The sequence below is a fragment of the Coturnix japonica genome, unplaced genomic scaffold (genome assembly GCF_054131305.1).
Source record: "Coturnix japonica strain WE unplaced genomic scaffold, WE-NBRP24 Scf044, whole genome shotgun sequence".
In the NCBI taxonomy this organism is placed as follows: Eukaryota; Metazoa; Chordata; class Aves; order Galliformes; family Phasianidae; genus Coturnix; species Coturnix japonica.
In genome coordinates this window covers 1,968,156-1,990,281 of record NW_028188947.1, presented here as the reverse complement: position 1 = coordinate 1,990,281, position 22,126 = coordinate 1,968,156, and the positions used below count along the sequence as shown (strand labels likewise).

General features: G+C 39.6%; 3 protein-coding genes across 3 annotated transcripts; all 3 read left to right on the top strand.

The window, feature by feature from the left end:
• The first annotated feature begins 156 nt into the window (after positions 1-156).
• Positions 157-3,945, top strand: LOC146752585 (obscurin-like). The gene is made up of 5 exons (XM_085531720.1): positions 157-407; positions 618-884; positions 1,870-2,136; positions 2,773-3,042; positions 3,680-3,945. Exons 2-5 carry the CDS (start codon positions 716-718, stop codon positions 3,856-3,858), a joined length of 885 nt encoding a protein of 294 aa, XP_085387846.1. The 5' UTR covers positions 157-407; positions 618-715; the 3' UTR covers positions 3,859-3,945.
• Positions 3,946-4,578: 633 nt separating this feature from the next.
• LOC146752584 (kinesin-like protein KIF20B) lies at positions 4,579-13,428 on the top strand. The gene is made up of 7 exons (XM_085531774.1): positions 4,579-4,841; positions 6,597-6,864; positions 7,371-7,432; positions 7,635-7,754; positions 8,974-9,169; positions 11,613-12,816; positions 13,257-13,428. Exons 1-7 carry the CDS (start codon positions 4,809-4,811, stop codon positions 13,426-13,428), a joined length of 2,055 nt encoding a protein of 684 aa, XP_085387900.1. The 5' UTR covers positions 4,579-4,808.
• Positions 13,429-14,129: 701 nt separating this feature from the next.
• On the top strand, positions 14,130-20,104 carry LOC146752583 (kinesin-like protein KIF20B). Its single transcript, XM_085531719.1, has 7 exons — positions 14,130-14,246; positions 14,643-14,804; positions 16,086-16,205; positions 17,714-17,914; positions 18,082-18,208; positions 18,746-18,888; positions 19,901-20,104. Exons 1-7 carry the CDS (start codon positions 14,133-14,135, stop codon positions 19,979-19,981), a joined length of 948 nt encoding a protein of 315 aa, XP_085387845.1. The 5' UTR covers positions 14,130-14,132; the 3' UTR covers positions 19,982-20,104.
• Positions 20,105-22,126: the final 2,022 nt, after the last annotated feature.

Below are 22,126 nucleotides of genomic sequence, written 5' to 3'. Positions count from 1 at the left end.
AGTTCAAATAGTTCAATATTCAATAATAGTTCAAAAAACCATTGTGAACATGAGATTAATTGAAATGGAGCAGACGCAAGAGACTTTCCTCTTCTTCCAATTGTCCTCATCCTTTCTTCTCTTCCATCCCTGCTTTGCAGATTACCATATACAAATCACCAGGAAGCTGGAGGACAAGACAGCTTTGGAACGTCATTCTGTCATCCTGTCCTGTGACTTCAGGCCTTCTCCAAAGGTTGTGAAATGGTTCAAGGGCCACACACCCATCGTGCCCTCTGAGAAGTACAAGATCAAGAGGGATAAGCATTCAGCAGAGCTCAAGATTCTGAAGCTGAAGCCCGATGATGCTGGTGTGTACAAGTGCAAGGCAGGAATTGCAGAGACTGAAACCACGCTGACAGCTGAAGGTAAGAGCAGGGGGGGTGGTCTCTTACATGTCCTATTTCACCTCAGATTTCTTTTCTTGAGGTTGATTTCTGCCGTTCTCTCCTGCTAACTTTATAAATGTATAATCTTCACTGAGAATACTACACAAAGATCGTCTAGTCCAACCATTCTACCACATCCCAGTATGATTTATAGTAACAGTGGTAACAGTTCACCTTGTTTCCCCACAGCCCGCAATGTAGAAGTAACGAAGCACTTGCAGGATGTAGAAATTGAAGAAGAGAGCTCTGCTGTCTTCTCCTGCGAGCTGTCCCATGATGACGAGGACATGGAATGGTTCCTGAATGGCAACCTCATTTACACCAACAATTACAAGGACATCAAGAACGTTGGCAATTGCTGCAAACTGACAATGAAGCAGGTTAAGCCTGAGGATGCTGGCACAGTGACAGTGAAGTCAGACAAGGTGTCAGAAAGCACGTGCCTGAAGGTGATAGGTGGGTCTGATCACACCCCTCCTGGATATAAGAGATGCTAAGGAGCCCCAGTTCATTCTATTGTGCAGCAGTCCTGCTTCTAAAGCTCACCTCTCTGGGGTGACAAGACATCAGGGGCTTTCTTCCAGTGGAAGGTTCCATTGCAGCAGATATCAAGGAAGGAGGATGGTTTTGGTGTCCTGCCATAGCATTCCATTGCTTTTTATCATCATTTTCCTTAACACAAGAAGAGTTACAAGAGCAATTTCTTTTACTGCTTCAGTGCCATGCAGTGTCAATGCTGTTGTCTCCAAGTATTTATGACTGCAGGGAGAGCTCATTCAGTGTGTGTTTTGCCTCTGGGATGACTAATGACCAGGCTGTGAGTAACCTGATCTAGCTGTGAATGTCCCTGTTTATTGCAGGGGAGCTGGGCTAGATGGCCTTTAAGGGTCTCTTCCAATTCTAAGGATACTATGATTCTAATCTGATCTCCCCAGCAATTAAGCTCTTTTACTCTATGCACTCCAGAGTTTGAAGGATTTCATTTTTCTCCTTTCTTTTGCATTTGGTGGGTGTTTTTTCCCCATTATAAACATCTGATGTGTGAAATAGAAGATAGATAAAAGGAGTCAATAAAACAGGAAAATCAAAATTGTTCAGCAGCTCATCCTCTTAATCCTGAGGCCTGCTGTATGAGCTCTGCTGTACGTGAGGGCAATGCCGGCTCTCCAGCTTTAGAAGAGCTGCATCCCAATTACTTCATATGATATCAGTCCCACCCAAGGCAATGCAGGCTGTCCCTCCTGTTCCCTGTATTCTCCTACTGATTAGTTCAGAATTCCATAAAGTGCATTCAGTCAACAGACATGAAACCGCTTTAGGTTCTATATTGGTGTCGTCAGTGCTGGTAAAGATTTATTTATCCCTCTTTAAAAATCTGAAAGCAACTGGAAATGTCTCAACTTCTGTATCACATTGTTCTGTTTTGCCCTTTTAATTGCAGAGAAGCCTGCTGTCTTCATGAAGTCCTTGGATGATGTTTTTGGTGAGGAGCGGGGTGTGATTAAATTGGAATGCGAAGTCTCTAAAGAGAAGGTCAAACCAGTGTGGAAGAAGGACGGTGTTGTGCTCACTTCTGGCAACAAGTATGAGCTGGTACAGTCTGGGAAGACCCTATGTCCCCTTATCCATGACTTCGAGAAGTCAGATGCAGGTTTCTATACCTGTGATATTGTCCGTGATGTTGCCAAATCAAAGGTCGGCATTCAGGGTAAGTACTGTGGAAAGTAAAGGAGTGCTGAAAGCACATTCAGTGTCTTACACCTATTCCCCCACGAGCCTTAATAGTTTCTACAATAGAAGTGTATTACTGCAATTTAGCACAGTGATGTCTGGAAAATTCCCATTGCTTTTGATGTAAATGTATCTCATTTTACCATGAAAATCACCAAACACATCAAGAATGTCCTGGAAATATTTCCTTTCTAAACATCCCTAAAATGGAGAAATGGTTTGAACACCAGTAGGGGTAGGATGGTAACAAATTAGCTAATAGAAACATTTAATTTCTTGTCATAGGCAAAACCCTTTTTCTCACGCAGCATCCTAGAGTTGTCCTCTCTGTTAGGTTGTTCCCTCTGTAGCTCATTGAATCTTCATTCTGCTCCATGGACTGAGCTGCTCTAATTGTAGTTCTTCCAGAGCAAAGACAAGAGATTCACGTCTCTTTTTTTTTTTTATAGCTTTCTGGTAATTCTGAGTGGAGAATGTCTTAGAGAATACATCAGTAAGGAATGCAGCCATGTTCTGCAAATCCTGAGTTAAAACACCAGTACTGCTACTCATGTCAGTCACGAATGCCTTTTCTCCATATAAACCTCATACTAACCTATCTCTTACCTTCCAGAGCTGAATAGTGGCATTACCAAACGGCTGAAAAACACTGAAATCCAGGAGGGAGAAGATTGTACTTTTGAATGCATTCTGTCCCATGAAAGCATTCATGAGTTCAAGTGGACACTGAATGGAAGCAGAGTGGAAAGTGGTGGGCAATTTAAAGCTTCTAACGTGAGTCGGAAATATACTCTCCTTATCAAAAGTGTGACTCCTACTGACGCTGGGGAAGTCGTTTTTACTGCCCGTGGTCTAACCTCCAAAGCCTCTCTGTCTGTGAAAGGTAATGAGATGGGAGAGATTCTGGGGTCTGATTCCTTCAACTGTCTTCTGATAAGATTGTCATGAGAGCTAACTCATAATATGGTTAAAGTGAATAGCAACCTTCTACTTGAACCTCGAAGCACTGAGAATTTCTCTTAAAAATAAGTAAAAGGAGGAAACATTTTACACAAATGTGAGAACTACCCAAAGCACTGGGGTAGTGTTGGAAATGGGCATCTCACTACAGCTTGTTCCATTAACAGTAAATCAGGAATGCTCTGTTGAGGGAACTGTGGGAGCAAATATCCTCTAAGTATAAGCTGAAGGGATGGCCTTCACATCATCTAGCTGTACAACAAATTCCTATCTAGAACATGTGCATCTGAGAGCATCATCCGAGGCTCCCAGTGTGATGAGTGGAGAGAAGAAAGAGGCAGTTTTCAGACATGGTTCATCATCCTCAATTGGGTAGATTTAAGAGAGAATAAATGCTGCCTGGAATTCTATTGTCTGTACTTTGCAGATTACTGCTGGCTGTAGGATGGCGTCTGTTGCAAGTGCCTCTCTAACTTATCTCCAGCATGTAGATGCATGTATTTTGAGAGAGGCATCCTACCCTAACTGTATGTTACTCAAAAAGCAATGTTTTCTTCCAGGAAAACCTACTGAGGTTTCAAAACAGCTGGAGGATAAGACAGCAGCAGCAGGACAGGACATCAGCCTGAGCTGTGAGCTGTCGAAACCGGATTTGAACATCAGGTGGTACAAGGATGGCAAAGCAATCAGAAAAAGCCAGAAGTACGACTTGCAGCAGGAGGGAAGTGGGCCATTCTGATCATCCATGACTCTACTGCCAAGGACAGTGGGGAGTACCCCTGTGAGACAGAGGACTCCATAACAAAAGCCAGGGTCACTGTGCAAGGTGAGTTGAAAAGCACACTGGGGATGGCATGTAGAGAAGTCGAGGTAAATATCTGCAGCCTGTGGGTGATGTTTTTCTCTTCTCTTTCCTTGAGCAGGATCAATTCTTAGTTTTCAGAAAATATGATGGATTAAAATCTTTTCCTTAAAATAATCTGGAAACCGAATGATTCTCCAGTGTGATGTGGATCTGGGCAGCCTGGTCTAGTGGTTGGTGGCCCCTTGACAGGGGGTTTGAAACTAGATGCTCTTTGAGGTCCTTTTCTTCTCAGGCCACTATATGATTCTGTGATCATTCTATGGTTCTATGATCTTGGTTGTTAGTGAGCCAAGAAAAGATGGCAATCTGAATTAGTCTATATTGAATATGTGTAATCAAAACTATATGCAGTTGATCAGATGAGATCCTACCAGCGCATGTATAATGGTATTGAACTTTCCAGATATCTACTGGAATTATCAAACCTATGTAAATGGGTGGACTCTGTGGTCTTCTTAGACTCTTTGCATCTCTATGTGATATTCTGAAATGAGGGCAAAGGAGATTCAGGACACCTCTGTATGCTTGGGACTTGTTGGGGTAACAAATCCCTTTGTCCTACACCCTCATCCTTTTTTTTTTCCTTCCAGAAAAACCTAATTACTTTATCAAGGAACTTTCAGATGTGAAAATTGAAGAAAGTGGAAGTGCACTTTTTACATGTCAGAGCGAGAAAGCCGCATCCTTCGTCATATGGAGGAAAGGCATTGCTGAGCTCAGGCCTGGCAGGAAATACAAGAGGGCACAGAAAGGACGAAACCTGCAGCTGTGCATAAAAAATCTGGAGAAAAGTGACAGTGACGTGTACACCTGTGACATTGGTGATGCCCAGTCCAGAGCCAAGCTGGTTGTACAAGGTATGTGTGAGAGCCATATGACTGCGCATCCTGTTTCTCCACTACCAAGCCATTATCCTGGTAGAATTTGTACATTTATGGCAGGTCTTTGGGGCTGCAGCTGTCTGACCTGAATAGCGGTTCACAAGCCATGCACAGAGCAAGCTGCACGGAAAGGGAAAGAACTACCGACTAGAGCAGTGCTATTGAGAACTTTATGTATCATTTAAAAACCAAAAATGCTGTGAGGCTGGTGACCCAGAAATCAGTGTGAACTTTCTATCTCTGACCTTTCTGAGTTACAAATAGTCCTCCGGAGTTCTAGGCAAAAATTCCCTTATGCTGCATTCTGGGTAGTTGTCATGGTTTAAACAAAAATCTACCTGTGTCCGTGACAGGGGGGCCACAGGCAAGCGAGGTGCTAGAAGGAGCTGAACCTCTGTCCCAACTACTTCAGAAGCAGCCCAAACCCCCTCGTACATGGCTAAGATCACCTTCTCAGTTGGAGTGTAGCAGTCCTCAGACCCTTTATATGCTCGACTCCAAAGTCCCGGGGGTTGGCCTTGGGTTTCTCCTAAAGCTCTTTGCCACAAACTCCAAGTGGGACCTTTCTCTCCAGCAGCAGTGTAGAGGATGTTCTTTACATCCTGTCCCGTCCGTACTGACCCCAAGGCCACGGCACGGGCTATCTCTTGTTTTCTCTGCTCAAAAGCCTGCTGCTGCTCAGGACCCCATGAGAAATTATTCTTCTTCCGTGTTACCTGATAGAGGGGGCTCACTATGTGGCTGTAGTTTGGGACATGCATTCTCCAAAAGCCCACTACTCCCAGAAAAGATTGGGTCTCTGTCTTGTTGGTGGGAGGAGACATAGCAGTGATTTTTTCAATCACATCTGCTGGGATGTGTCGATGCCCATCTTGCCATTTTACACTTAAGAACTGGATTTCCTGGGCAGACCCCTTCACCTTGCTGCGCTTAATGGCAAAACCAGCTTGCAAAAGAATTAGGATTATCTGTTTTCTTTTCTTGAAAATCTCTGCTGCTGTATGGCCCCACACGACAATATCATCGATATACTGCAAGTGTTCGGGAGCAGTAAAATTATTCATGCTTTATATGATGATATGATGTGGAATACTGATAGCAAAATTACAAAATTATTAAACCATGACACCCTGGTATTTTTCTTTTTTTTTTTCTTAAATATTTTCCTTTTTTTTTTCTTAAATATTTTCCTTTTTACTATTTAAATGTTATGGGCACATCTTATAGAAACACAAGGCTGTTTACAAAGAAGTGCATGCTGTGTTGCTGTATGATGAGCAAGATACATCTATTCTTCATCTAGCAGGAATAGTTGCTGAGCCTTAAGAACAGTTTCAGAAAGCTTTGGGAATTTGGGCGTTTTCCTTGTTTCTGCAACACAAAATGAAAATTTACGCTGTATACAAAGAAAAGGGGAGTCCGAACTTGTACGTTAAATTTGAAGGAGATCAATCTGGGGTAATATTTAAAAAAAAAAAAAAAAAAAAAAAAAGGGAGTGTGGTCATCAAATACTATAAAATATATTAGCTGTTACTAGAATGCCACTTATCTTCCCCCCATACGAATCACTGTCGTGTTGTATGTGAATTTGTGAGGTGGGTTTTGAAGCTGAAATTAAAAACTTCTTGTATGGCTGTCTTCATAGTGGCTATCCAGACTATCTGTAGAAATAACAGCTATTATGTAGTCAGCTATTCACCAGTTTTAACTGGTTATAAATTACGTTTCAGGGTGGAGAACATAGCATAGTGCCTGACACCTGTGTTGATCCTGAGGGCATTCTTGATTCTGTGCATTATGATGTCATGGATATTAAAGAGCAAGCTGAGGCAGCACATAGTTCCATTGTATCCCTGGAGGACCCAAAGGAAGATACTGGCTGGTTTGAAAAGCAGCTGGAGAAAACTAACTTTGAACTGATGGAGACCAAAGAAGAGCTAACAGAGAAAAACACCAAACTACTTAAAACTGAAGAAGAGCTGATGCAGAAGAACAGAGGTGAGTTATGCGATGTGAAAGGTAGAAGACAGAAATAGTTCATTAATCTAAAAGAGAAATAACCAGTTTGAGTAGGAATTAGAGGAGATGTTCTACCTTTGGAACCATAGCCTGTAGATAAGTGATAGTTTGTTCCTTGTGTATATTCAGGTTCAGCAATTCCACGGTTTTTGGTTATTTCTTTTCTTTTTTCCCCCCTCTCCTTTAAACTGCAACTAGCAGCTTTACGCTTTCATAAGTATGGGGTTAAATATATCTTATATATCTATATCTTGATTTTTACTTTTATATTGTAATCTCTACTCTTCTTTATGTCTTGTTGATGCAATGTTTTCGTTCCAAGAAATATAGAAAACTTTTGAATCACTCCCAATAAGTGAAGACCACATGCAAATTAATTAATCTGTTCAAAAGCTACCTAAACATTAGAATATCTGGAAAAACTGATTACTTAATAAACTATCTATTGGCTACTTATGTAATACAACCTTTTCTGTGTGTTACAGACTTTGAAATGCAGGTGATTAAATTGGATGAGTCTGATGAGCAACTTAAAGAAGCAACTGAGGTAACTTTATCAAGAAGATGTTGTGTAAAATTGTTTTAATACCAACTTGTGGTAGCTTAAAATGCTATTCCAGTAGGCTCCATTAATAGATTTCTTACCGAGCTTAGCTTAACTGAATTTGCCTTTAATGCATTGTGTAATTCAGCTACTTAACACTACATTAGAAACTGATGACTGATTTTTTTTTATTTTTTTTTCTAAGAAAATGAATGCACAAAATGAAAGGATTCGAGAGCTAATGGACATCGTGGTGCAGAAAGATGACATTATTACAGAGCTACAAGACTTAAAATCTCATTCAGAAGAAAAAGTAAAAGATTATGTGAGTTTTACACATCTCCATAGCCTTATACAAAAAAAGGAAAACACTAATTCTATGCTTGTAATCAACACATTTTTGGAAAACTGATTTTCTGTATGTAGCTGGTACTCGCTTGAAATTGTAAACAATTCAAATTTATCTGAAGGTAGTTGTTGTTAACACAAACAACAAAAATATCAGTGTGTTCCACTAACTCCTGCCTCACACTCCTACATCAGAGGAAGAGCAACAGTAAAAGTATGCTGAGTAGAGTTGGAAGTACGAGTATGAATGGTCAGGATATCTCCACGTTCTATGCAGTCCATAAAACTTTATCCTGACTAATGTACCGCGAGCTACTGAATATGTGAAGACTAGCTTGATTAAGTATGTGTGCATACAACTTCTGGTGGTTTTTGTGCATTTTTTGATGTTTGGTAGCCTGAAGTAGCTCTGAAAACATTTATAGTTAATTCTGTCACTCAGATCTCTAACCTTGTAAGCTTAGCAACTTGACCCTCCTTAGTCTTTGACTGTCTGCATCACTGCAACTTAGTATTTCCATGGTATTAAAGCTGACTGTGATGAATAGTCATGCCCTCACCTATTACTTCTTCCAAGAACAAGGCTCCAACTCTATCTGTGAGATTGTGTGGCCTGAACACTTCTGAGGCTTTTCTTTTCATAAGTTACTAAAGATGAATAATCAGTCCTTGGCAGTGCCAGCATGGCTTAACAATCGTCATCTTGTAAGTAAGGAAGCTTCACTTGTGGTCAAGGACACAATCTAAAATATGCGTGACAGAGCTGACTAAGCTTTAAGGTTGGATTATATCTGTCACGATGAAAGTGATTTTAGCAGCTTAGCAGAAGTGTGATGTGATGAACTTGTATGAGAGCTGACCATTTGCTCTTTGACCATGTTTGTAATTTTGTTGACTTCTTGGAAACAGGAAATTCTTTGATAAACTGGTAAACTCTTGATTGTGTGCAAGTCTTTTACTTTGTAACCTGCTAGGCTCTTGCTTTCCCTTGTATACTCTACCGAGTATTGCACTTGTCATTATCTGAAGGTGTACTTGTTCTGTCTGCTATTGAGATTTGTAACTGATGTCTATAGAGTCACCGGGTAAATATTTTAGCTGTATGGTTTTGTGTAAATATTTGCCTACAGAAGATTACTGAGACTTAAGTGCTCCTTTTGTTAAGCTTCAATGTAACTGATCTTATATCAATACAGGAAAAGACTACCTACCATTTAACTACCATTAAAGCAGAACCGGCAGAAGAGAACACTAATAAAGGAACTGAAAGCAGCCAATTTTCAGTGCTTTCAGTTGAAGCACTGAAACAAGAGAAAACTGAGTTGGAAGTGGGAAGAAAGCGCAGTACTGATGAAGATAAGCCTACTGTGGAAGAGCCACCTCCAAAGAAAGGTACAGTTTCTTCCATCGTTGAACAGGGTGTCTTCCAAAACAATAAATTGCTTCCTATTCCGAATCGGAAGCAAAAGGCTGTGAAGCGCGTACCTTATGGTATAAGGAGAAAAGCCACTGTGTTAAACTGTAAATAGAAGTAACTGTTATGTAAATATCCCTTTTTCAGAAGGTCCTATGCTGTTCATTTTTGAATGCTTAAGAATAAAAGTTTTTTGCACTATTTTTTTCCTTTTTGCTGCTTTTTCCTCATCTGTTGATGCACTTGCAGATTTGGTAATAGTTTTAAAGCAGTTTCTGTAGGATTGTTTCAACTGCTGTTGCTGATTTTCTGAGTAGCATCAGCTGCTCAAGTGTTTTTTTTTGTTTGTTTGTTTTGTTTTTCCTGAAGCAACTATCAAAATTGTTGATGACCTGCTAATTGCTCGCTCATGGGCAATATTTGAGCAAAATGGTTTGGATAAGCTCTGATGCATTTAACTTCACTTCTGGGCACAGCTGAGCATCAGTGTTCCTAGAATTACGGAAGGCATATACAATGTAGAAGGGAAAATCTAAAACTTAGCTGTATTCCCTTCCTTTCTTGTATTCCTCTTGCAAAATATGTGCAAGGGAGAAAGTCAAGGCCTTCTTTGGATGAGATGCTGTTCTTGGATGATTTGTCCCTGCTGCCTTTATTTGGCATAAATATTGAATCCTAATGTGACCACTGAATGGCATCACATATAAGCATCTTACCAGAGACTGAGGGATGTGGACTCCTCCATACTCCAAATAGTAGTGGGTTTGTTATAATCATATGACCAAAGCTCTCATTTAAAAATTAATGACAGCAATGCTCCACATGGGAATTAAAATGGGTAGCTGATAGTCACAATGTCAGCATGAAGTTTTCTGTTAAGAAGTACTGAGTATTCAATCATGTTAAAATTTTCTTCTATTTGTGAGTATTAATAGCATCCAATTTAAAAAACCGCTTAATATATATTCTTTAGCTATGTTAAATATACACAGTAGAACAATGAGCACAGGTATGTTGTGCTGGTTCTTTTGTAGAATTAGTTATATAAGTAGCACAAGCAAAAGTGTTTTAGGAGATGCTAGGTTATCTCAGCTTCAAGTTCAGGGTATTTACACCATTCTCTGAGCTTTTAGGTCTTGTTCCCTATGCTCTGTAATAATGCTTTTTCCCTACTTCCTGTGTAAGGAGCTTCTAGACTGAACATTACACATCTTCTCCCTAGTCTTATTTATCTTGCTTTAGTGCTTGCTTGTTGTTTTCAGCATAAAGTGTTTAGATTACTTATAAATCATATTCCCCTCACTAGTGTTGCTGGGAGCAGCAATCAAACCCAAAACCTGGTTTGGGGTGGAATATGCCACTGCTGTTTCTTCAGTATGACTTTTAAATCAGTTGAGGGCTGTATATAAAACTGCTTAGATGAGTTAAGAGGCTGTTCCCATGCAGTACATGTGAATCTGTATGTAATGCAGGCTGCACGTGGGTGCTATAAAATTCTGCATTTCTGTAGTTGTAGTAATAAAAGGACTGTACAAGAATCACCATGGAATATATTGTTGTGGTGACCCAATCCCTAGTAAGTCTTGACTTATATTTATTTTTTTTAATACTTAAAGTATGCATATTATGGAATGGACATAACTGGATTCTAAAGCAATGATGAAATACAGCAGAAGTCGCTTTTGATAGAAAGAAAATGCATGTGATTTTAGCTAATTGCTCACCAGTTAAAGAAAAAAACAGCCCCAAGCTAATGGAATATTTATGGAAACTTGAATCTGCAAATTTGTACAACTTTATGAGTGAACTTTATATGCAAAAGAGTAAGTGTGAACAGAAGTAGGAATCCTCATATTTTGTTTAGAGATCAACTGAATAAGAGAGACAGATATCAACAGTTAAGTGATCAACTTGTCCAGGATTTTATCTTTCTTTTGAAAGTAAGAGGACTGTGAGTTGGAATGAAATTTCTTAGAGAACTGTTTATCTACCATTTAGATGTAGATGGAGTGATTCCTGGCTGCCTTATAGGGATTGCTGAAGCACGGAAGATAGAAAGAATATAGCTGTGAATTATCTATCTCGTTCCCATGTTTCTTAAATCTAATAAGATTTTCTACTGGTGTGGAGTGGAAGGTTTGAGTAGTGCCATGGTAAAAGTGATCTTACAGACTGAAAACCTTTTGCTGTTAATTCTGTATAGAAATCTGAGGCACCTGAATACGTGTTCAGAGGACTTGAATTCCTTCACTAGTATCAAATACTATGTGATGTGAGGGCATGGCTTGCATATTTGTGACAGTTTTTCACTTAGAAGTTGCTACTTGGTGTTGTGAACTGCTATGTAATAATGATTTTAATCAATCTGAGCTACATTCCTTTTCCCTTTTTTCTTTGTTTGTTTGTTTGTTTGTTTTACAGTAGTTGTAAATGAGAGAAAGAAAAAGAACACTGTAGAGCAAAGGACAATTGAACACATGAAACAAAAGTGCTCCGCGTACCGAAAGGAAGTACTAGCACTGAGGGAAAGAACTGAAATCTTGGAACATCATTTAACTGTGCTTGAAGAACAATGCAGAAGAGAAAAAAATAAAAAAGAAGATTTCAGTAAGCAGGTAACAAGCCTGCGTATTGAGCTTTCTTTTTCTGAAGAAACAGCTGATGTCCTCCGTGAACAAATTCTGCAGGGTCAAGCTGACTATCGGGAAATTGCTTCTGAACTGGATGAACAGAAATCTATAAATATGACACTAGAAGACAAAAATGCCCAACTAACTAACAACATAGAAGTTGCCAAAGAATATATAATTGATAAAGTGTCACAAGTAAAAGAAATGCGGACCAAATTAGATGAATTATACAAATGTCACTTAGAGTTTCACGCCATCGGTACTGACTTTGTCAGTGTAAAGGATTCCTCAGACTCTGAAAAAGATGAGCCAGGGACATCTCAAATTAGTTCTGCATGCATTCAGTCACAGACTTCTTCCATCTCAGATCTTGTGCAGGACCTCTCCTTTAACTATAGTCTTGAAAGGATTTGGGAAGTATGCAGAAGTATTGTTGATGTTTCCTCACAAAAAAGTCAGCACATCAAAGCACTGCTTCAAGACAATGAAAACCTAAAGGCGGGACTGAATAATGCTGAAAATCATAATCGTCAACTTGTAATGAAGCTATGTGAGATTACAACTCACACTAGTCAGGAAGAAGATCTTGTGAATCAGTTACATGAGCAAATAGAGAAGAAAACTCAGGAGTTTGAAGAAAAGACTGCAGAAGCTCAGAGAATGATTGCACAGTTTCAGGAGGAAGTTGCCAACTGTGAGGTAAAAATAAGAGAGCTTGAATATCACCTGGAGGCTTCCAAGATAATGGAAGACAATGTGTCAAAACTCAATGAATTACTTAAAGAAAAAGAATCTATTATTGTTAATCTGGAGACAGTTACAGCAACTCTGCAGGAGAAGTCTGCTAATGCAGACAAAAAGGTTGAAGAGTTAAGTAGCAAAGAAGCAAATCTGATTCAAGAAGTTCTGCAGCTTAAAAACAGCTTGGAGCAGATGAAACACTCTCTTTGGGAAAAGGAAAAGAGTGAAATGGAGAAAGTGCAACGTATAGAATCGTAAGTAACCACTGAGTTAAGTTAGAGCCCTTTGAGAAGGAAATAGAGTTAAAAATAGTTAATGGGAACATCCCTTCGACTTAATGCATCTGCATGCTTAACAATGGCCAAACTACTACTTTAGGATGCTTTGGTATGCTACTTGAGTTCCAAGGGAAAACAGGAGTGTGCAAGGAAATAAAGAATAATATGGGGATTGCTGGTGGTTTTGTTGTACATCCCTCAGAATAGCATCTGAATAATTTATTGCTTCAGCATCTGATTATGAGAAGCAAGCTGAAATTCAAAAGTAATTGTTTAAATCTTGTCACTGGTCTAGATAGATTTAAGAGTCTATTTACAAATAGAAACCAACAGGCAGGGCATGGATTAAGCTGTAATTGCTGTTTCCATGAGATGTGTAACAGTAATGTTCTTTGTCTCTTTATTTTTAACATAAGGCTAGAAAATATTCTTTCTGAGAGTTCTGCCCTTGTACTGAATTTGAAAAAAGATTTGCAGAGGAAAGAAGAAGAGTATGCAGATCTAAAAGACAAACATTCTGATGCCGAGAAACAAATTCAGCAAGTACAAAGCGAGGTTTGTAGTCAACTGAGATATTTTTTTCTGTAAGATTATGCTTGGCTTTCTGCTGTTAAAACTTCTCAAACTTTAACTATGAAGCTGGAAATTTCACACTAGTGTGGCTAGCAGCAAATCTTAGGTAAAGTTGCCATTGAAGCTCTAGAGGGGACCAGAAGTTAAAACATGGTTTCGCATAGATAATGAACAGAGGAAAGTAAAGTTGGTTGGTAGTCTGGAATAAGGTTTGTGAAGAGAATAGCTAATCTGCCTCTGGAGGGGACTTGTTATTATCTCTACGTTACTGGTGACTTGCCATTGGTATCCGTGGTAACTCCAAAGCCTAAAACCTAAGTCTTGTGAAAAAACGCTGATAACTGGGAAGAAGAATGCTATTTACTTGAAGAGAAATAGACTAATTTCCAGAGGCTCTTTAATATAAGCATGTATATTTTTTTCTTCAATTTCAGCTTCAGTGATGTTAATAGTTAAAATTTAATTATTAAACAAGTAGATATTTTAAAACCCATTTTGCAGGATCTTAGTCTGCAAGTTTATTGGGTGTGCTTGGGGTGGAAAATTGAAGCTTAAAAATGAATTCATGTCTTCCTTGGTAACCTTGCACTTGCTGTCGTTTTCCTACTCAGCACTTGTTTGTGAATTCCTCTTTATTTAACAAAGAAGTATTTGGCCAGGTTGGATTACAGAAGTCTTTTAATGAACCGTGAGCTGTGCTTACATTACAGGTGTCCACGATGCGTTCTGTGGAGGAATCCCTCAGGAACAGGATGGATGAACTTGAAAGGATTAATAACCAGTTTAAGGATGAGCTGGATTATAAAGACTATACTATCCAACAACTTAAACAGGTATTATTCTTGCTCTTAATTTTTATTACATGAATGATGCAGGTTTTCCAAGCAACAGGAAAAAGGTCAAAAAAAAAAAAAATTGGAGCAAAATGAAAGTGGCCAACTGAAATTAGCGGTAGACCATGAAAGATATTCAAATAATTAGTCACTACAGAGCACTGGCAGATTGCTTTAAATACAATAATCTGCATAGTAAATACATATGTAATACATGCATGTAACCTGATCTTGTTGAGTGACATCACGATATGTTAATTGAAATGTCTTACCATAAACTCTTTTTATCAGCTTGAGTCCTTATTTATGCTATATGAAAACCTTATTAATTCTAGGCTGTCTTAAAGATTCTGCTTGTTTCTACTGTGTATGCTTTTCTTTCATCATGAAATATAGGAGCTGGAGGAAAAGGACCATAATCTTCAAAAGTGGCGTGAGGAGAGAGATCAGTTAGTAGAAGCTTTGGAAGAACAGCTCAAAACTTTGGCTTCTAATGTCATACAAAAAGAGACAGAAATAGCAGAACTGAGACAATCTGCCTTAAAGGATTCAAGCAAGGTCAGCTCTCCTTTCCTCCTACCTGATTAGCTACCCATAAATTCTGTAAAACTCCTGTACCTGCTCTTTGTATTCTGGGTGTGCTTCTGTTCTTGAACACTGTCGTATTGACATCATGTGCAACTAACCAAAAAAAGCACCAGCTTTTATTTTTGTTCTTCAGAAACAGAATTTCTGTTAATTACTAAAATTTCAATTTTTTCAGTAGTTCAGATAAGCAGATGTCAGTTTGATGCTTATGATCCTACAATCATACTGGACATCTGTAGCTTTTTCTGATAATTCCCAGCATTTCCGGATCCCAAGCTAGGCTCAATACTCAGACAGTAGTTCTGTCTCAGGTTTCTTACTTTCTTTGCTTTCTCTGAGGTAGTATCTACAATGGCATGAAAAGACAGAAGGGGACGTGGAGAGAGATTAAGGGAAGCATCAAAAAGCAGAGGGGGGATGATCTCTGGAAGTTGCATTTCTTATTTCAACATCCAGCTTTTAATCAGGATAGCCAATCTAAGCCGTAGCATAGAATTTCAGAAGCTAAACAGAAGGCTAAATGAGTTGTGCTGTTTTGAGAATGTTTGGATTCACTTTCTCTGAGAAGAAAGATGTTCTCATAGCAAAACTTCCCCTATGAAGTATGATTATATGAGGTATGATTATATTTATAGAAAGTAAGTACTTAACATCTTGTTAACCCCTTTTTGTTCTTCTGTTTTCCTAGGAGATACTGGAGCTGGAATCATTTTTCTTAGCATATAGTCCTTTAACTACATATTCAGTGATGAGTACTTGTTGGTTCTTTTTGTCTTCCACTCAAACATGAGCTCTCATCTTCTCAAAAATATTTTATTTACTAGAACACCATCTCTCTGTGTACATTATGGAACTTTTCCATGCAGTTTTCCATGTATTCGTATGTGGATGCTGAAGATTAGGCAGAGGTTTAGCCTTTGGTGTTCTAACATAGCAGCTGTGAGTGCGCAGAGTATGGGGGGAATGGATGACAAAACGACCAGTGTTACAGATTTTGTCCCTAAATAATGTCTCGCTTTCTCTCTTTTGGAGGCAGAATACTGCCTGAGACTGTTAGTGAGACCCAGTAGGGTGTATCTGAAGATCACACAATGAATAGATGTTACTACCTTCCCACACTTGTGCTGTGTTTCAGCTTACGTGTTCATGTGGCGTCTGAGCTTGAGGTTTTACACTGTAACTTTAGAAACCTCGAGATATTTTGGAGGTCTAATGCATAGCCTAATCTTTACTCCTTTTAAATATTTACAGCCTAGGAAACAACAAAGCAAAACTAAAACTGGAGAAAGTATTCCATTAAGATGCAAAGCTGAAGACAATTATTTGTCACGTCGATGTACTAGGAGCCTCACTTCATTAAATGAATCTGAGGTTAGTATGAAACTTCAGATCTGAAAATGTTGTGATTGTATTGCTTTTGATAAGGAATGAGTAGGAAAAGATCTCATGTTCTCTAAACAATTCCCAAGTTTTAATTTATTTATCCCTTTCAAGGTGATCAGATCACCTGTTTTTATAGCCTTTGATAGGAATAAAAGCTGTTGAAACAATTGTGTGATGAATTTTTTTCAGGTGCTGTTGAAAACTCTCCTCATGTTAATGCTTATGAAGTGGCTCATGATTAGATAAGTTACTTGGAAAAAATTCATGGAGCCACTGAAACGGGCACAGCAAATTGAACTTATTTTCTTCCTCTGCAGGATTTCTGGATATTGTTTTGTTAGCAGATGATGTTAATCATTCCTATATAAGTTTTTAATTGCTAACTTTCATAAAATAGCAGTTACATATATTTTAAAAACAAAGTATTTATTAACCAACTTAATTCTTGGAAATACAGTGGGTGGTGATACTCCATTCAGATTCTTAGCAGAGCCTGATAAAGTGGCTCTGACTACTTTTTGTCTTTCTACAATCTTTGGTAACTTTTTGAGAGGAAGAAGACTCCCCTCAGGGGGTCGGAACAGTGTAAGTAGTAAAAGCTGCTAGTCTGTGTTTGGGACACTGGAGTTTGCTAGTTACTAGCAGCAGTAGAAGCAGCCATCTACCATTTTCTGATGTCCCCAGCAGCCTGTCTTCCATGTGTTCAACCAGCATCTGAACTCATTTTTGATATGCTAGCTGAATTCCTGCCATAGAGAAGGAGGAGTCCAGGTGATCTCAGTTCTGACTTTGTTGTTCCTGTTGAGAAAAACAGGATTGGGTGGATTGTGGACAGTAAGTGCTGCTGGGGAAATGCATACTGACATTTCTCTGTCACTTAGCTGTGCATTTGCTGCCATTTGACCATGAGCAGGTACATGATAGCCTTCAGCTTAAGTACGGTGTCATTGCTTGAATGTCTGTATTCTCTCCAGGGAAAAGATAGCAATGGAGTTCTTTAATGACTTGTACTGGGCTTGCACCTTGCCAGCTGGACCTTACTTATGTAAATAACATCTCTAGTGTAGAAGAGGAAGGGCAAATTCCCTAAGATTAAGCTGGAAGTTAATCGAACACTTGAATCAAATGCTCCTGTTCCTGCCCAGTTCTGACGCAGCAGAGTTGAGATGAAGAAAATCGTGTCAGTTCTACCACCATTCTCTATTAAAAAAAAGTGTAGTTGTCTGTGCCCTTGAGAAAAAATGACTTGTAAAGTATCAGGCTCAGTTTAACATGGAGAACTTTTTTTGTGATCATAGATTGGAAATAATTTTAAATGTAACAAGTTCTAGGAAAGAGGGGTAAAACTCTGCTGAAACTGAAATAGACTCCTTCTGTTACAAGTGTTCTTAGAGCAGGAAAATCGAATGCTTACATATCCTTTTCCAGATGCTTTATAGCTTTTTAATCTCATGGCTACCTTAACACTTGCACTTAAAATTCTTCTGTGCTATCAGGAGCATTTGGAAACTGTCCTCGACTCTTCTGGAGTGTCCGCAGAAAATGGCAAAACTAGTCGGTTCCCAAAACCGGAGCTGGAAATCCCACTGACACTTCTGCAACCTGATAAGACGGAGATAAAGCAGCACGGCAGCATGATACCTTTAGGAGTGAAAATGCCTAAGGCAAAAAAGAAAAGAAGTGATGACATGGATGAGGTATGACCTAGACCCAACAGAAAACAAAATAATAAAAAAAAAAATATGCATGGCAGTTATTAAAAACAGATGTTCACATGTGATAGCAGTATCCTTGGCATGGTCAGAGTATGAGTAGTAGATTTTTCCCATCTGTTGTTTCACATGTTCACATCTCTGTTGAACAGAAATCCGGAAAAGACTACTTCCTGAGAAAGCGAGTACATGCTTCAAGACTGACTAAAAAGAAGGATGAAACACTGCAAAAAGTTGGAGATTTTATTCAAAGCTCTCCTTCTATTATACACTCTAAAGGTTGGTGTAGAATAAGTTTTATTCCATGTTTTCTAGACATTGTAGAATGGCTTGTTTCTGCTGTAGGCTATTAATGTATGTGTTCTTAGACTTGTCTGCCATGTTAAGTTGTCCTTTGATTTATGAAGTAAATGCATTTATTCGTCTCTTCAGAGATTCATTATTACATTTGTGAAAACCTACAAGTATACAGAGAAAGTTGGTTCTGTCTTGTGCTTCTGTCAGCACGAAAGTTAGGCCTGTTGTTTAACTCCTGCTGAAGTTTCTGACTTCCAGCGACTTCTGAGCCATGATTGTCTTTCATACTCCATTTTAATGCGTGCTTTAAGCTGCCGTACCTGAACCTATAAACAGTTTCAGCTATAGAAGCAATAAAGAACCTCGATGAACAAATACAATTTCTGAGTATTTTCACTTAAATTTTACGTGTCATTTATAAACCAAGTTTGTTACGAAGCTTTTTTTGCATTCATTGATTTAAAGACTCACAAAACCAGTAAGTTGATTGGTTTATGTATCAAAACAAATTTCTTCTAGCCAAGAAGCTGATGTCAGCAGTAAGTTCTCCTAAATCAAACGAACCTGAAAGTCTCGAAGAAGGAGAGACCAAGCCAAAACGATCCAAAAGGAAGCTGTATTCAACTGTCGTTTCTGGCCCTCTAGATATACCTGCTTCTTCGGTAAGCGATTATACTGTAGTCTTGGCTTAAAATAAACTACTAAGGAGTCCAAACAGACTGGAGGTTTCATCTATTTGCAGGGGGACGTTGAAAGTACTGAGGTATTTCTTTATTCTACCAAGTCATTCTTGTTGGTCTTCCCGCTGTTCTGTTTTATTTTGTCCTCAAAGATCTCTGTGTTTGGCTGGCTTACAGTTTACTAAGTAGGTGATGTAGCAATCACGGAGATGTCTTCTAATTTGGAATCATAGATAATTTCAGTGTGTCGGTGTGGGATTATTCTATTACACGCTTTTCTAGAGCACAACTTAGACAGCTTTTTAGGTATGCTTAAACTATGATCTCCTGTCTAAGCCAACTTGCAAAGGATCTGATGTGCCAGTTTCATGACTCTGTCGGCAGCTATTGTGCTAAGAACATTCTTGCTCTGTTGGAACTGCATCTTTTAATTATATTAGAGTCCTTTTTCTTTTCCGCAAAGTGATCTTTTGCCCATACTGTAATATCCCTCTGAATTTTTTGATGATTTGACGAATGATAGGGGCAGAAACCAAAATGTTATTTTTTTTGTTAGAGGATGAAGAAGATGAGACAATTCCTTCTCTCACTGTAGTTCTGAGAACATGGAACTGAACCGAGAACTGAAATTCTGGGCAAGTCATAGCTACAGGGATTGAGGCTAAAAATGTTTTCTGAACGCTTCATGTTTCACAAAACAAGTATTATAATACTCTTTTGAAAACAAGTATTTCAAAATGAAAGCTGCCTTCAGGCTTTCCTCAGACGTGTGTGCTTTTTTAAGATAAACAGGATTTTGTACATTCTCCATATTTGTTCCTTGTGATTAAGCTGCATTAAAATGATCTCGGTATCCCATAGTTTTCTGAATAAAATATAATAAGCAAATGCCATTCTGAAATCCATTTAGGGGAAGAAATATGTTTGCGTGTGTCAAGAAGAGCTTGTCAGTCTTGTGTGAAAACATGAGTAACTTTTGAAATGTTTTCTTCAGGAATCTGAGGAACAAAAGAAGGAAAGTGATCATCTGATCATCAAGCGACGGCTAAGATCCAGAACAGCTAAAAAACCTTGAAGAAGCGTGTTTGTTCCCCTTTCTCAGGACATACTTTTATCGTATTATTAAAACTGGTTGTTAATAAACAGTAACAGTTACTCCGTTGTGTTCTTAAATTTGTATATAGGTGTTTGTTGCAGAACGGCGGGAGAAAAGCAGACGACCACACCTGTCATTGACATATGATCAGCGAATCTCATTTATTCCTTGCCTGCATGTACCTTTATAATACGGATAATTAGCTCATACATATTGCAAAAGTGGAGCTCATCATTGGTTCCCAATAACATACTATCCCCGAGTATCTTAACAGCTTGTTGTTATCAACTGAAAGCTACTCCCTTGCTGAGTTCCCAGAACCATGGCTAGTTTCTCACCATCCCAGGGCATCCTGTTGTTCTTGCTCTCCTTGCAGGTGTTATGGCTGCTTGCTTAGCTGCACCGTGTTTACGACCCTTCTCAGCTAACTAGCTGTAAAAAACACTCTCAGGAGAAAGGATAAAGCAACACTAAAAGAGAAAAGCAGCAGTGAAAGGGAAAAGCAAGACTAAAAGGGAAAAGCAGCAGTGAAAGGGAAAAGCGGCAGTGAAAGGGAAAAGCGGCAGTGAATGGGAAAAGCAGCAGTGAAAGGGAAAAGCAAGACTAAAAGACAACAGGGAAGTGAAGGTGACTCTTGTGCAGATGTCATGGTTTTGTAATTTTCATTAAAAACCAGTGAAGACTAATGTGGCCTCATAGCGCTCAATGGAGTCCCAGGGGAGATAGTGGGAATGAATAGGGGTTCACATCTGTATGCCCCGAGGCTGGTGCTCGCCTCTCTGACTGTGGCTTTAGGCTCCAGAGTTGATGTTGGCTTCCCTTACTGTGGCTTTATGGCCCAGGGCCAGTGCCGGCCTCATGGGCTGGGGCTTCTGCCAGCTGGATACAGCTGCTGGCTGAACTGGCCAGGATGGAGCCTTCCCTGTGCAGCCTCCCATGTGCATATCCACCCCAAGAATGGAAGTCTTCCTTCTATGCGTACCCCATTCCACCACAATGAGGAAACCAAACCATTTAGGCACCTGAAATGCTTCTGCTCCTGCAGTCTGGCAGAAAGCAATGCCCTCTGTCTCATGCCATCTCTGCACAAACTGGAAAGGAATGGGGAGACATATGTCAGATCCAATGGGACAGGACTTCACTGGCTGCAGTTTAATAGCAAATCACCCCAGCTCTTGTTGCCCTCTATTGCTGGGTACCCCTTGCCCCTGGCCACTGGATTTCCCCGCATGCATCCTTCCTTGGAGCTAAGTGTGCCTTTCCCAGCAGCAAGCAGCGAGCTGGAGTCAGCACCAAACCCAAAACCTCCTTGTGCCTTTTCCTGTCCTTCTTTCACACATCGTCTTTTAGTTTCAGAAAATATGGCCAGACCCCAACGAAACAAGAGCTCTAAAACAAAGCAGCTGCTTTATTTTCCTCCTCCCCTTTCCTCATCTACACCCCGCAGAAAGACCATTTGCCAAGTAAGGGATGCAGTGATCAGGTGTATGAGGGGCAAAGCGAATCAAGCTTAATTTCAAAGGCTTGTCTCTTCCACGTGACTTCCCTGAGGTCTGATACAATCGTACAGCCATAGAAAGTGCAGTGCTAAAGGTGTGAAGTTAAGGGATCATCACTGTCACGATAAAAGTCATAGCATGGAAGATTTAGCGAAGGCATGCTGACTAGAAGGAAAAAACAACACTTACCTTGGAGCTTGTTCATTTTCCCTCCTATCATTGGATATCTTATCATCATCTACGTAGCTCTGAGGTTGGCCAAAGCCTGTTGCCATGAGCTTTGGTAAACGCAACAGTGCTGTGGCTCAGAGGTATTACACCAGCACATAGCATAGGAGAACTCCATAACCCAAGTGTCAAGGGAAGAAGAAAGGGGAACTGTTACAATTAATTACGTTCACTAAATTGGTAATTGTAGGCTTCTTGTCACACACTACTGCCTACAGCAAAACAGCACAGATGTTGACAACTGTGATTTCTGCATACAAGCAACCACTCGAGGCTGAGCACACTCTCCTGTCTCTTTGCCATGCCTAGGAAGACCCAGAAGAGCTCAGTGTTCTCTTGCTGTTAGTTTACATCCTCCAAGCACTTCCAAAGGCACGCTGCTCTGTAGAAAAAGCTG

Coding starts and splice junctions, on each gene's coding strand:
- LOC146752585 (XM_085531720.1), top strand. CDS start 716: ATGGAATGGTTCCTGAATGGCAACCTCATTTACACCAACAATTACAAG. Junction 885..1,869: donor CACGTGCCTGAAGGTGATAG/GTGGGTCTGATC, acceptor TTTTAATTGCAG/AGAAGCCTGCTGTCTTCATG. Junction 2,137..2,772: donor ATCAAAGGTCGGCATTCAGG/GTAAGTACTGTG, acceptor CTTACCTTCCAG/AGCTGAATAGTGGCATTACC.
- LOC146752584 (XM_085531774.1), top strand. CDS start 4,809: ATGCCCAGTCCAGAGCCAAGCTGGTTGTACAAG. Junction 7,433..7,634: donor AACTTAAAGAAGCAACTGAG/GTAACTTTATCA, acceptor TTTTTTTCTAAG/AAAATGAATGCACAAAATGA. Junction 7,755..8,973: donor AAGAAAAAGTAAAAGATTAT/GTGAGTTTTACA, acceptor ATATCAATACAG/GAAAAGACTACCTACCATTT.
- LOC146752583 (XM_085531719.1), top strand. CDS start 14,133: ATGCGTTCTGTGGAGGAATCCCTCAGGAACAGGATGGATGAACTTGAA. Junction 18,209..18,745: donor TTCTATTATACACTCTAAAG/GTTGGTGTAGAA, acceptor AATTTCTTCTAG/CCAAGAAGCTGATGTCAGCA. Junction 18,889..19,900: donor TAGATATACCTGCTTCTTCG/GTAAGCGATTAT, acceptor TGTTTTCTTCAG/GAATCTGAGGAACAAAAGAA.